Source organism: Sparus aurata, chromosome 6, assembly GCF_900880675.1.
Source record: "Sparus aurata chromosome 6, fSpaAur1.1, whole genome shotgun sequence".
Lineage (NCBI taxonomy): Eukaryota > Metazoa > Chordata > Actinopteri > Spariformes > Sparidae > Sparus > Sparus aurata.
This window is the reverse complement of record NC_044192.1, coordinates 22,861,346-22,876,636: the sequence shown is the minus strand read 5'-3', so window position 1 is coordinate 22,876,636 and position 15,291 is coordinate 22,861,346. Positions and strand designations below refer to the sequence as shown.

At 42.2% G+C, this 15,291-nt stretch overlaps 1 protein-coding gene across 2 annotated transcripts in view; it reads right to left on the bottom strand.

Moving 5' to 3' along the window:
* LOC115583760 (RNA-binding motif, single-stranded-interacting protein 2-like) overlaps nucleotides 1-14,749 on the bottom strand; it is a 33,174-nt gene extending 18,425 nt beyond the window's left edge. Inside the window, exons 1-2 of one of the 2 annotated variants that reach the window (XM_030420935.1) lie at nucleotides 14,588-14,749; nucleotides 3,031-3,194 (exon numbers count right to left, since the gene is read on the bottom strand). In XM_030420935.1, coding sequence (XP_030276795.1) covers nucleotides 3,031-3,194; nucleotides 14,588-14,659 — 236 coding nt within the window. In that variant the 5' untranslated portion in view covers nucleotides 14,660-14,749. Of the gene's footprint in view, nucleotides 1-3,030; nucleotides 3,198-14,587 lie in introns of both variants that reach the window. The other variant, XM_030420934.1, reaches the window with a different exon arrangement.
* Between the last annotated feature and the right edge of the window lie 542 nt (nucleotides 14,750-15,291).

The following is a 15,291-nucleotide window of genomic DNA, read 5'->3' as shown; positions in this document are numbered from 1 at the left end:
ATCGATAATGAGAATCACCATTAGCTGCAGCCGTAGAAACTACAGTAAAAACAAATTATGATTTGTCTCTGTTGAGAACGGTGACAGTCACACAGGCCCTGATTCTCCCGATCTGAAGCTTGTACCTACAGACTCAAAAAGTCTATTTGCACACCAAGTTTTCATTGGAAGCGTGACAAAGTAAAACAAAAGCCGCGTTTCGTGTTTTTACCTCGCAGAGATGCCAGCGGAGTTCAAAGGTCTGAAGGCAGTGAGTGTGTGACCCTGTGCTTACCTCCAGCCCCTCTGCAGCAGAGCAGGGCTGCAGCCCACCACGCTGTGGAGGCCACAGGGACTTAAAAGACAGCTCTGACCCATATATGTCTGACATTCTTTCCCAGCAGGCCATGCTACTCTTTTCCTTCTCATTTAGGTTTCCCCTTCAAGTGCAGCCCTCCCACCCACCCCTAAACCTCCGTCCTCTCTCCACCGCCCCACAATGACTTCTCTGTCCATCCGCTGCTTTTACTGCCGACTCCCTGTGTTTCACATACCAACCGCAGATTTCGGATTTTCTTTGATTGTTGCGTGTGTGTGTGTGTGCAGTGTACCCTCACTCAAATATTAACACGATTATCAGATACGAGCCGTGTAAATTTGCTCTGTGGATTAGGGAGGCTGCAGGGTCAGAGTGGTTAAAATGGAGAATGAAATGCACATTACTGAGGGAGGGGCTGTGGTGTTAGCATTAGCAGGTCTGGTTTTATTAGTTATGGCCAGTGCTTGCTCAGGGAGGCATGTTGTTACTGTGAATGACCCGTGGAAATGACGTATGCATGACTAAAGTTCACAAATCGCATCTGTGACATCAGCACAGCCCTGACCTGCAGCAGCCAAAACCCGTTTGGGTGCTTTTTGTTTAACTGTGTATGTATGTGTGTGTGTGTGTGTGTGTGTGTGTCTGTGTACGTGTGTGTGACGCCAACATGTAACAGACGCTCGGCTGTTTGACTAGGGGTGTTTAAGTCTTAGTTTGCGGTTGTTGAGCCAATTCAGCCACACAAAAAGTTGGAGGTTAGATCAGGACATGAGGAGGCAACAGGCTGTACCCTTCTCTGGCCCCTCTCTCCTTCTTTCCCCCCCATTTGTTTCTTCTTAAGCCTACTTCCCTCTAAGGCTCGACCATTTGCCTGACAATTTTATGGGTTCCTGTGATTGTCAAGGCCTGATCGAACTGACCTTAGTTGTGGTAACTCGGCACTCTTATTCACAAACCACTTTTCCTTCCTTCCTGCCTAAACAATCCTTTTTTCTGAACATCAAATTATGGCCTTAAACAATTTAATTTCATGTGTCCAACAGATGAAGAGCATCGCTCCAGACAGAGCAGATGTTATCTGGACTCTGTCTTTAATGTAGCATCAAAGATAACCATCTAAAGAAGACGTGTTCCAGTTAAGGTGGACTGGAATGTTCTGCCAGCTACAGTCAGACTGTAGTCTGATTGAATAACGACTGACAGAGAGTAATATTTTACCTTTGGCCTATATACCTGCACAATTTACATATCATTAAAATGTTGTGACGAAATTCTTGAATTTGCAGTCGACTGTTTGGGAGCATGTTTTTAACTAACTGATTACAGGAATAGTTGAACATATCGAAAATATGCAGCCAAGACATGATTAGCTTAGTTTAGCTTAATTTAGCTTGCCGAAAAAGAATGGAAGCAGGGACAACTGTTAGCCCGGTACTCTCTTGTAAAAATTCTGCCTTCTGTCACTTCTGATGTCATTCATCAACTTATTGAGTTTGCGACTGTACTGCAACACAAACATCATTTGTGGTTTTATGTTGTACAATAACACCCAGGAGCTGTTTGGAGTTTGTCAAGAAATTGCTAGAGCAAGTAAAATTCCAATAAATCATGAATATCCATTTTACGTTTCTGTGTCAGGTTGTCCGATATCCAGTATCCAGTACTTCAACTCTGACATATTTAATAGAATAAAATAGGCTACAATCAAATTTGCACACTCTTCTATTTAAAAAAATAGAAAAACTGACAACTGTTGACGGTTGAGCTGCATTGTGGAGACTGCTGTAATTTTCAGCCGTAACTCTGACGTTTAAAGTTATATAGTTAAACAGGGTGGTCCAACCTATCTGAAGTTTCAGTCCTTATTTTATGTACTGTGTTACTTTGCTAACTTCTTTGATATCTACACAAGAACGATGTCTCAGCTGTCTGTGGATTAGTTCTCCAACTTAACATTTGTTAAAGCATCAAGCATGCATTTTAGATGAAATAGATGTAAACACTTTGAAATAAGAGTATGAAAAAAGACAATTAAATTGCATGTGTGCGAGTGCGTGAAGCAGGGTTTTTTCCTAGCCAGAAGCGATTATGAGCAAACATCGTGACTGGCTCTGTAGGCTAGCCTATGCGATGAATGAAGCAAATTTCTATCATTTTTTTAAAATCGTTGCTTCATTCTGATAAAGCATGCACACAGTTTCAATGGGATAACCTGCCTTATCAGCAAAACGGCAAACAGAGATGAGTGAGAGAGCTCAGATATGGCCAAACAAGCAAACCGTAACAAGTATGTTCTGATACCAAGCAGGTCTAATGACAATGATGACGATGACTCATGATGAGATACAGTCTAAAGTCACGGACACAGCTGATGCTGTGAAAAAGAAATGATTATCTCATTCTTTATATAACCTGCCGATCAATTGTTCCAAAAACACAGATAATGTTTCTCCGGAATTTCTCCCATTTCTCTGGGACATTGAAATCTTCCAGGACACTTGGACCAGCACCAATTTCTTTTTAATGAAAACCCTGTTCTGTATGTGAACGGATTAAACAAACAAGATAAAACACGATATCCATTTGTTATCTGACTCTCTGCAAGAACGCGAACAGGCATATTTCTGGAAAAAAATGTCCCACTATTCCTTTAAAAGAAAAGAGACTCCTGAATTGGAAGTATTGAGATGCATCAGAATGTCTGTTAAAAAAAAAGTTTGTAAATAACTCACGGCTGGCAGAGCTTGACCAGGTCTTGATCCGTGGTCCCCGGATGAAGGCCGCGGATGTACAGGTTAGTTTTACTCAGCTGTTCCCCTCCCCCGCCGCTGCTGTTGCTACTTGTGTTGGTGTTAGGACTGGGGGGCGCCATCTGGTGGCCGGAGGACACATAGGCCTGCTGGGATAAGAAAGAAACATCAACATTAGCTAACTGCGTTAACAGAGCTGCAACAATTAGTCTATTCATCGATAAGACGAGCGAAACACAATTAACTCCCAAGCATTTTGATAACTCATTTCTAGTTCGTAGGTTGTTTCTTTTTTTTTTAGCAAAAATGTCAATTACTTTCTGGTTCCAGCTGCTTTTAACTGTTATCTTTGCCATCTATGTAAATGTAAATTTTAAATGTAAATAAATAAATAATAAGTATAAATCTAAGTGAACAAACAGTCTTTGGTTTTTGGAGTGTTGGTTGAACAAAAGGAGTTTTTTGAGGACATCACTTTGGGATCTGGGAAACTGTGCTGAGCATTTTTCACAATTTCCTTTTGCATACTATAGACTAAACAATAAGCAGATTAATCTTGAAAACAATCATCAGTTGCAGCATTGACAAACAACAGAAGACACTGCCAAAATGCTTAATAATTACAAACACCCGAAAAACACTGGACAGGTACACTGATTTTAGTGACTGTTCAAAGTGTGAAAAACCCAAAGGAGATGTTGAGGGTAATCCTGCAGGAGACAGATGATTATGTGGGAGCTGCGAAAAATGATATCTTACAGGCCTCACATCAACACTCAACAATACTGCTTTCTGAGGGGAATGCGGGGCCTCTTGGCTGCCTTGTCCATATAGGGAAAAGGGGCCTCTTATGCTTTCTCCATGTTGGGTAACTTACTTTTTTACTTTTGGAGCTACAAAAAAACTCACGTGGTGCATTTCAAAACCAAAGCTCCGAAGATCTAAAGTTAACATTTAGTCAGTGCCATGATGCAGAATTAAATAATCAAACCGTATTTACCATCTTTACTCCAGCTCTTCCTCTCTTTAGACACTCACTCGTAAATGTGTACATTTCTAAATGAATCACGGCCATCTGTTCAAGCTTGCATTTCAATCCATCCTGAAGCCTCAGGTTCAACGCGGTCTTTGAGACGCACTTTTTCTCTAAAGCGGCATCTAGGGTTAACAGTTAACAAGATCCCAGGTAGGACAAGGCGAAAGCTGGGTTCAGCTCAGTCCACACTACAGGCAAAGTCCGTTTATCAAAACAAAGCAGAAACAGGGAGAATTCAAAGAATGAGTAACAACAGCACAGCAGGAGCTCATTACTACATCACAATACATGGTAACATACTCATGTTGTGGCCATCTGTAATGGATCCGACGTCCACCTCAACCACAACTCAACTTACTTCTAGGTTTCTCATGTTGGCTTGTTTTGTATCATTAATCTTCGCCGGTGAGCACTAGTCATAAACTACAGCAGTCGACTCGTTGGTGACTCACCACCGGGAACATGAAAGACCATTGCACAACAACCAGTGCATCATCTCACTGTGGGATTGTGGCCCTCCCTGGAGAAATCAAACAAAGGATTGTGTAACCATCCAGTGGAATATTTTTAATGGGATGAATGCGGTTTCATTATCACTTTGCCTGTCAAGAAAAACATAAAAAACAGACATCTCTCTTTCTAGGAATAGATCCCCCTGGCTGGTTTCCAAAAAAGACTCAGGCAATAAATAGCAACACTTGAGTGCCGACCAGGCCGTCCAGAACGGGGCAAATGTTGTGTCTGTTTGCTGTACCATAAATGACTTATACCACATTTATCTCACGGCCAAATGTTTTAACTCAGTGTTGCGCTTGAGGGAGTTAGAACAGATCCGCTTTCTGCCGGAGCTCAGAGCTGTGTGGCTAGGGGAGTCTCGTTTTGGGAGGCGACAAGAGGACAATGGGTTAATTCGAGGAGAGAGGAGAGGGTCACTGATCAGACTGCTGGTGTTTAGGAAAAGCCCAGCAGGAAGCAAACAGTCACACCAGGACCACCAGCAACACCGTCCAATCCCGCTAATTAGGCACCATCCATAAGGCATGGAGCCCCTCTCAGACAGCCCCTCTGACCTCTGTTTTGCCAGCAGCACGGCAGTCGCTCCAACAACAGGCTCAGTTCTCTAAAGATAATCCTGTCTTCGTCTGCCGCTGAGGAAACCTGAAAAGTTTGCTTCATGTTGGGTGAGATGGGGACTTGACCTGCTCACAGTAAAACAAAGAGAAGAGGCGGGCGTGTTCTTTCTTTTCATCTCCTTCATTCCAGGGATATTTACACAGTCCACGAGTCAAAAGGCGTACGGGGCAGGAAGTACACACACACAAACACAGCCCTGAACCTCACATTCAAGACATTTCAGATTACGCGCATGGTCATGTTTAGCCATATTAAAGTATTAATCATTCGTATTTAATATCATAAGTATGTATATTATATTTGGGGTTTCTGTCTGTATTTGCTGTATTCAAATTAGGTGTTAGGCTACTTGGACGACGTCAAGTTTATGCTCTTGTTCTTGCTTGAAATGGGAAAAATCAAGATGGAAATTTTGCAAAAAACAAACAAATACAGCACAAGCCTGAATGTACAGCAGAGGTTTTATCATCTCATTACAGTGTTGTTCATGATGAAAACCTTTTTTTGGTTGCAGCTAATTTGTGAATGAAAGAACTGGACAGCAGAGACGTATAATCTCATTCACAGTCCTAAACAGAGTGCCAAGTCCCAAATCAAGCTCCAGACTGCAAATCATTGCAACAAAACCCCTTAAATCAGCAGTCTGCAACCACTACAATACACACACACACACACACACACACACACACACACACACACACACACACACACACACACAGGTGATGTGTACACCGACATAGCATGCTTGATTGTAAAAAACCTTTAAGAGCTGCATGAGATCTTTAATTATTTTGGACCCTTACTGTGGAAACTTTCCCACTACTTCTCATTTCTTAGTAACTGGAGCACAAATGCTCAGATATGCACTTCACACTTACTCTCACATACAATTGCTGGTGCCTTCATTACCCTGTACAAGTACAAAACCACTTTAAACTTTTAAGCCTTAGATTCAAATTCTATATGGTTCAGTTTATGCCTGTTCTGTTCGCAAATTATCACGTATGATGATTTGTAACCTTCTGCCAAAGAAGTGGGTCGCAGCAGGATTTAAAATACTAATACAATCGTCACAAACTGAACTCATCAAATTTCAAGTCTAATTCCTCGTCCTTGTGCACTTGATCTGCAAGTGAAAAATCTGGGAAAAATGGTGGAGCCAAGGTGATGTCTTCAAATATTGCACTTGGTCTGAACAACAGTGCAAAACCCAAAGAGATTCAAGCTACAGTGGCATAAAGATAGTCAGCGAACCAGTGGCTCTGGATAAATGCTCTAGACAACTTTTAGAAGTAAGAAAAACCTGAACTGTTTCATTAATTGTATGTTCTAATGACAGTAAATTAAGGACTTCCTAATCTTGATAAATAGTACAAGCATCATATTTGTGACCCTCAGGCCAACTGAAATCTGATCCTCATAAAGCAATAAATGTGTTTTTGATGAGACCTCAGAACAACGCACAGAGCTCCCAACAGAAACAGTTTCATGCTTAAATTCTAAACGTATTAAATAAAATTCACTGTTAATCAATCTGGGATGCCTGAGCAGTGTTGGACGATTCTGACCACTTGTGAAATTCACTTTCAGTGTGGCATTTGTCCTCCTTTGCTGAGCAGCTCCAAACTCATAACAAATAGCTCAAAGATATCACAGGATATTTTTAGAACCAAACCAAAGATAAAAATCAAGACCATCCTATAAATAAAACAATTTCCTCCACCTTGATGTAAACTTACATCGATAGTCTGAAGCTGGCAGGAAGTGTCTCTCTCGAATACTGCACGCTGTTGATGGACTTTAATCTCTCAAAACATCACAAATGTACATTTTTATTTTATGCTGAGATTAAAATAATCAGAAATCCACTTTACGCACTCGCTATCCTATCTCTGTGCTTCTATGCAGATGTCCGGCCCTCTTTTTAGTGTCCCTCCACTGCTGTTTTTATCTCTGTCTCTGCCTGTGGGGCTTCTCCAGTCGACCCCAGTTTGACCCACAGAATTCCACGGATTTCCTGGCTGTTGGGGGTCCGCCCGCCTTCCCGTGACTTTCCTGCCTGCCTGATCCCCACCAGAGAGCCTGTCTTCTCCTCAGGCAGGAAAGAGACATGACTGTCTGACCGACTTACATGCTTACACACAGATTTATAGCCCAGCTGAATGAGGACGCAGCTTCCAGCTTGTATAGAGTTACGCTGCTGAGATTCCGCTCTGCACCAGCTCCACTTCAGGACCAACGAGGACAACAAGCCACATGGGAAGATGTCTTCTGTTTACTCACTGCAACTCTGAGGCATCAACAAACATCTTGGAGGATATTTGATTTTAATCATTTCCTGTTTTGCCAATGTTAAGCTGCAACGATAAGTCCATTTATCGATTAGAGAATTAAAAGAAAATCGAATGCCAATCATTTTGTAAATAGATTCATTGTTTTAGTTATTTTTTCTAGGAAAAATAACAAACATTTGACAGTTCTAGCTTCTGAAATGTGAGAATTTGCTGCAATTCCTGGTCATTTATGATAGTCAATTAAGAGTCTTTGGGTTTTGAACATTTGGATGGACAGAAGAAGCAACCTGAAGACATCATTTTGGTAGTTTTTCACATTTCATTGCTATTTTCTAGACTGCGCAATTTATCGATTCATTGTTAAAATAAACCACAGATGGGCGCTGATTAGCTCAGTTGGTAGAGTGGGCATCCCAAGTACAGAGACTTTGTTCTTTGCTGCGTGTCACCTCTCTCACCCTGTTTCCTATCCATCTCTAAAGCTGCCCTATCAATAAATAAAGCCATACAAAGGCCAAAAAATAATTCAAAATAAATAAATAAATAAAAAATATATATATATATACATATATATATTTTTTTTTATTAAATTGCCACACTACACCAAACAAACAACAAGGCCACACAGAGAAAGTTAAGGTAACCTTGATGAGAATATCAGATATCTATGGAAAAATGTTAATCAGTCTTTATATATAAGCCGAGGGTTAGGTGAGGACTGTGTCTGGTAAAAGAGGTAGCTGCAGTATTGTGGCATGCAGGAAGTCCTCTGTCTGCTCCTGATCTTATCACACGGCCATTTGAAGGAAGAGCTCTGCATTCCAACCAGGTGACAGCGACATCAAACTCACGTCCAGACTCGTACCTGAACCCTCCTTCCTTTCTGTCTCTAACCCTCCTCCTTCCTCCGTCTTCTCATACGCCCCTATTAATCTCCAAACCGTCTCCACTCTTAATGTCGTCGATCACAACTTGACGCAAACGTGCATGCATGCACGGCTTTCAAGCCGGGTCAGGTGGCTGGAGCTGGGGGAGCTTGGAAACGGATACCTGCAAACACTGGCCCTCAGCTCAGCCAGAGATCTAACAAAATGTGAGGCACACCGAGTGTCTGGCATCACTGCAGCACTTGGCGTCGGATTTCTGACAGCTGTGCTTTCTCCAAGGACTCTGTCTCCCTCTCTACCTGTTCACCTTGGCTGCTTCATGCGCTTGGCACTGAGGCTGGGGAGCAATCCAAAACATCTGACACATTAAACAAAGAGATAGATAAACATATATCTGGCAGAGGGCCAGAAGGACAAAGGTGGCTGTACAGGAGAGTTCAGTGAGGATAGACTAACTGCAGCAGAACACACAAAAGTAACACAGTTAGCAGCAATAACCTGTGAATATAATGTGTTGTCGAGTTGTTGGAAATACGCATTTAAAAGCAAATCTGACGTGATTTCAGTGTTTTGCAGTAGAAAATAAAATCAATACTTCTGAGTTTGTATTATCACCTCATTAATGTTGAATTTCTGCTCCTAAACAACAAAGCGCCCCTTTGAAAATATAACACATTGTTTGCGTTTGGATTGATTCCCTACCTCCCAGACTTTGGTTGGTTTCGGTTCATGTCAGCACGATACGTGAAAGTGCGCTTGCACAGGCTTTAACCGAGTCCGACAGACTGCTGCCACAGTAATAAATCATACTGAACATTTAGTTGTTCTGGTCAAAGTTACGCAGTTGCTACTGGGAAAAAAACAGACACAATCAGGAGTTGTTTGGAAAAATCCCCTCGTTGATTCAATTGAAGGCCCTTGAGCCCGACGTCTGACACGACTGATGACTTCTGAGACGAGACACTGGCTTGCTAACATTCAGACATATTTATGGAAACACATATTGATAACACTGTATTTAAACGGAAAAAGGAATAAGAGGGGATATATATTGGCAGGTATTGTTCCAGCAGTCATTTAAATTCACTTAATTTCCGCATGATGATCCTGTGTTTTATCAGGTGAAACTGAAAGCTATTCATTTTCGCCGGTTGCTATAAAAAACAGCTGTTACACTACAGCTAAAGACAAAGATAAAACAGAAACTAAAACGTGGCATACAACCGCTGTTTTGTGAAACTGTAGTATAGATTTACGGCAGGGACATCATGGTGGGGCATAACAGTGACGTCACATGTGTGTGACTGCTGATTAACAATAACTCCACATCCGTATTCACTGTCACTGCATTATTTGTGTGATCCTGACAGGTCTTCCACACATTCACGCAGAGGTCGGCAATGTTTCAGCTAAAATTATCTTCACAAATGAGAGTCTATTTTTCTTTCTTGAGAAACATATAAATAAAATCAACCTCACCGATAAAAGGATGTATTAATAAATGCAATGTCATTGCTGTTCACTTGTGCCTTTAAAATGCTCTTTCCTCCGGTGTTCAGAGGAGAGTGAGAAGTTGCTGCATGCTCCAAATACACCCTTGTGATTGGACAGTTCAGCAGCGCAGTATTTGATTAATCAAAGCAGGCAAACTAAACACAAATTGTCAATGTTGTACCCAATCAGATTTTACAAACTGTATCCATTATATCCATTATATGAATCCATTATTTTATGTAGCCATGATCTGGAGTAATCTGAAATTAATCAGGTTTTTATCTATCACTCACTTTTAAGGGAACTTTTTTTTGTTTTGTTTTCTATAAATCTTTTATAAACTTTATATAATCTTCAATAAAACATCATATAATTATTGTAATTTCTTTGTAAAATATTTCTGGACTTTTGTTGTTGTTTGTTGTTCTGTTGGCCGGTTGCAAACCAAGAAAACCAAATCAATGTTAGTAAGCCACATGATGAGACTGCTTTACCAACCAGACTGTTGTTGAATGCTCCTGTTTATACAAAGATCAGAGTGTGTGGCATTTTTTCCCTTCTTTCAGGACACTATGTCACAGGGCCAAAATCTTTTCTTTCCTGAATGTCTTTTTTGTTTGTATGTTTTTAACAAACGTCTGTTGTCTGGGAAAAATGTTTGAAGTTTGTTGCACAGTTATTTGAAAAATTGTGCAATGGTTCTGAATCAAAGGAGAAAATAATAAAATATATATGTTTATACTTTACATAAGCATATTATTTCAGAATATAAGAAATGGGCCTTTCCACGTTGCCATTTTATTTAAGAGATTCTTTCATCGAATTGAAGGAATATGTGCTCAACTGGGATGGGTAATCTTGTACTCTTTTCACCTGTGTCCGTTTGTTTGTTTGTCTGTTTGTTTGTTTGTTGGTTGGTTTCTCAGCAGGATTACACAAAAACTGCTGAACTGATTTCCATGAGACCTGGATGAAGGATGGGTCTCGGCCCTGAAGAGACCGCATTAAATTTTCCTGCGGCTCTGGATGAAGGGATGGATCCAGGACTTTTTTCTCGCTTTCTTTAACATTGCCAGAAAGGGGGCGTTTTTTTGACATTACAGTTAATTTCTCAGGGATTAATGCAGAAATCAATTGTATTTAGGTGTCTGGTATCTTTGCGTGAGTAAAATTTGATGTGGATCCTAGATTTGGTGAGTGTAAATTTATGTTTAAAGATAATGGATTACGCTTGATTGAATGGAAGGTGGCTGTTGGGTCACGGTGGAGGTATGCACTCTAATGAGTGGCATTCTGGTCTGGATATAAATTGCCTTTATTGGTGGATGAGGTTTTGGTCAAATCATTAAGCCCTAGCACGAGGCAAGAATTAGGAAACAGTGTTGACACGTGAAAACTTGTTGAAAGTGAAAGTGTGAAATCACTCATGGGAGACTTCACATGTGCTATTCCGTCTTGTCTGAGTCTCCTTTTTAATGAACGCTGGCAATATGATGCTCTGGTTGATGTTTTTCTTACATTCATTTGCATATCTATTTGTGTTTTGATCCAACAGAGCACCCAAATCCTTAAATCACAAAAGTAAGTTGACGACTGTCGAAAGGGACTCCCGCCAAGAAGGGAACAAAAATCTGATTGACAAGAACCAAAACAAGCCGCTTGACGAGGCACTGAGAGGTCGCTTGATACCTTAAGGAGGCGACAAGCCGCCTCCTGTTATTTTTCCATCCAGGAAGCTTTACACGGAAACCGACCAAATTTGATTTGAGGACATTAATTCTATTTATTTGAGGGAGGAAATGAGGTGCTGAGTCAGGGGAGGAGCAGCTGGCTTAAAGCACAACAGAAACCAAACACCTCTGAGATGTCGAGTTCGCCGATCACCGCACGACACACAAAGAGCGCCTTTCTCACCCCTCTGCATGTTTATTTTGCGATTAGACTTTTATTTTGTGTACTCGCGCATCTCAGGTATGGCAGGCGAGATAACGAGAATGAGGAGGAGGTGCAGGTGGGAGGAGGAAAAAGTCAGGAATCACAACACAGGAACTTGACATTGCCGTGAACTTTCGCTCCACTGAATAAAGAAGCTTGGGACCAATGAAACAACAGGAGGACAAGACTACAAAGACTACCTCTTTAATTGTATCACTCTACGCTTTTATGTAGTCGATGTTCCAAATTCATATAGTCAAATTAAAAGGCTTTACAGTATTTACAGCACCCTCTATCCATTTTCTCTGTATATACTGTAGGTTTTTAAATCAAAGTTCTGCCGCTGTGACACCTGATTTCCATGTCTTCTGCCGAGGATCAATAAAGTTTATCTTACTTTATGATAACTGTTCAGCTTTATCAGTTCAACTTTTTTTTTTTTTATCAGTCTGCTCGGATGACAAATTATCAGATTAGAAAGTTTATAGTCATTGGGGAGTTCTACTGCATATGTGAAAGAAAAGAAAGGTGGTATAAAGCCTTTTGTGTCTCCAAAAGAAGCTGCATGTAATTTGATAAATTACTCCCAGTGATGTCACCCAGTGGCTAAACTGCATTGTGGGTAATGTGAAAATTGCACGTGAAAAAAGCGGGTATCTCTGGTTCTGCTGTATTGATTTTGATCACTGGTTTAAAGCGTCCATTATGTGTCCAACAGTGTTAAAGAAACTCGACCAGTGGACCGTTTTCCAAAACCTGCCACCGACATTACACATAATGGTAAATCATGACGAATTATGACAGTCAAACGAGTCATTCTGAAAGGACTTTATGGCCCCAGTGCACCCTGTGACGATGTCATGTACATATCCAGCGTACAGTCACGATAGTTTCATCAATCTTCTCATCTAACTTTTTTCTTCATTTGCTCAGCTTCTGAGAAATCGGTAACCCAGGCCTCATTTGTCACATAACCGACAATTAGCGTCTTTATTTATTTTAATTTCAGACCATTATTTTCCTGATTATTCAACTAAGCGAAAAACACGCATCACAATTCTGAAACAGCTTCGCAGGCGATCAGTCCAAACCACAACGTTTTATTCTCATATATCATACAAGTAATCCTTACATTTAAGAAGCTCGATATAGAAAAGACTGGGCAAAGTGACGCTATTTTACGAAACTTATCAAAACGCATGGAATCATCAAACAGTCAATGGCCACCTACTCCACACTAATATACACTTATTATCCATCTGGTCAGAGATGACAGGGATCAAATTAAAACCGCGAGTGCTGACACACACAAGCCTTCTGTCCTGGATGCTCATCCAGTGAACTTCTTTTTAAAATTTCAACATCTTCTATTGGTCCCTGGTGAGCTGAAAAAAAAAGGTTGGCTTTGACAGTTCAGGAAGCAACTGTTTGTCAAGCATTCTCCTCATCCTTAACAAAATGAGGTCCAACCTACCAATACATGCCTATTTAGCACAGACGCAATGGGAGGCCAGTAAAATAAACTGCAAATTGGGTGAGCGTGAGTGTGAGTGTAAAACAAACAATCCCCTGCTGTTTTCCTCAGGCAGACACTGGTGTTGACATCAGATGTGGGAGGATGAGCAGCCAGGTGGTGCCCGAGATCGCAGAAAGACAATATGTCAATATACATTTTCACAATGCCGTTTAGAGATCAGGGGCACAGAGGAGCCCTGCAGGAGGAGCTGCTGTGGAATCACAAGCTAATATCTCCATGTATAATGAACGAGCCTTTTACCATCACTACAGCCACCATGGCCCGCAGAGAGATGACACACGATACGTGCAACAACAACAAATAAATAAAAAAGGACTTTAGGAAACAGATAGATCAGTGACCTTAATGATTGAGCTTTTAAGCATTTTTTTTTCTTATTTGGAATGTTCAATGTGTTTCCTGACGCTTTACGATCTTTGTGTTGTGTGTGCTGAGTATCCATCTCTCACGTGCGGGTTACGAAAGGTGACAATGTCAACCACGAGAGCGCGATTCATAATCCTGGGAATGTAGTCATCATGGTCTGGTGGGATTTTTCGAGGGGTGGGGCATATTCCGCTTTCAGATGAGAAACGAGGAAAAGAGAAAAAAAAAGAGAGAGAGAAAGAAGGGGAAAAAAAACTTTGTAAACTTGAGGCGGCAGCGGAGACAACGACGAGCTGATTTTAGCAGCAGATACGAGAGTCCGGAGCTGACGGGAGAGAGCGGGATTCATTTTGTTCCATGTCCCCCCCCCTCTCCACCCCCGAGCTCTCTCTGCCTCTCACCCTACCCCCACTTCCACAAACACATCCAGCTATCCCGACACGGCACGGCAGCCCCCTTACTACAGCCCCGTAAAAGTTGCTCTTCCACAGTCGACTTCTCCAAAATGAGTGAGCGGAGCCGCGTCGACATCCTCACTGCGCCGCTACACATACTACCGAATAAAAAGCAGCAGGCGGACAACATGACAGGACCGAGCGGCAGGAAAATCTCCCACCTACACGCACACGCACACACTCACACTTGCACACTCACACACACGGCGGACCCGGCTGCTCCATAAGCCGTATTTCCACTCCACCAAGTCCCAACTTAAATCCAGTACATTTCGCTTCTCAAGGACACTGCAGCTCACTGTCACAAGCCTCTGGGTTTACTGGTCGCGACGGACGCGGGCGCGCTGCCCTGCAGGGCGAACAACGGGGCGAGAATGAGAGAAAACCCCGAAAGCCTTTACCTTTTTGCTGTTTCTGTTGTTGTAGCCGTTGTATGGGTTGATTCCTGCCCTTGGCGGTACGGAGAGCAGCATTTTTCTCGGCGCTATGTCCGGAGCGGCGAGCTCAGCCCAGGCTGCCAGCTGACGTCAGCAGCTGGGGAAGTGAGAGCCTGGAGTCCCGCTGCTTGACTGCGAGTGGTGCTGCTGCTGCGGCAGGACAGGGGCCCCCACCGCTGGCCCCCGGGCCACTTCAGGGGGCCCTCACACGGCTCCAAGGGGGGTCCGAGGAGAAGAGGGGGGGTTTGCTCGACTTCCCTCACCGCCCACTGTTATTTCTCCCACCTCGGGGGGGGGGGGGGGGGGGGGGGGGGAACTCTGTGGAAGAATAAAGAGGAGAGGAGCTTCTGAAAACTGTGACCGAGGACAAAACCCTTATAAAAAAAATCAGGTTATGGTGAACCATGTTTTTTTTTGTTTTTTTTTGCCTCTGGTGGGGAGGTCTTAACTCACTCCTTGACCTCACTTAACTTCAAAATCCAATCGAATCCCAATATCACAATCACATCGCCTCAGTGGGTATTTTTACAAGCTGTACAGTGAAACGACACCCTCTGTCTGATTTGAGTGAGGAAAAACTTGCCATCGTGAGAAAAAAGAAAAACCTTATAACCGGGGCGGGGGGGATTAAAGAAAACCTCCAGGAAGAGCCAGGATGGAGACACATG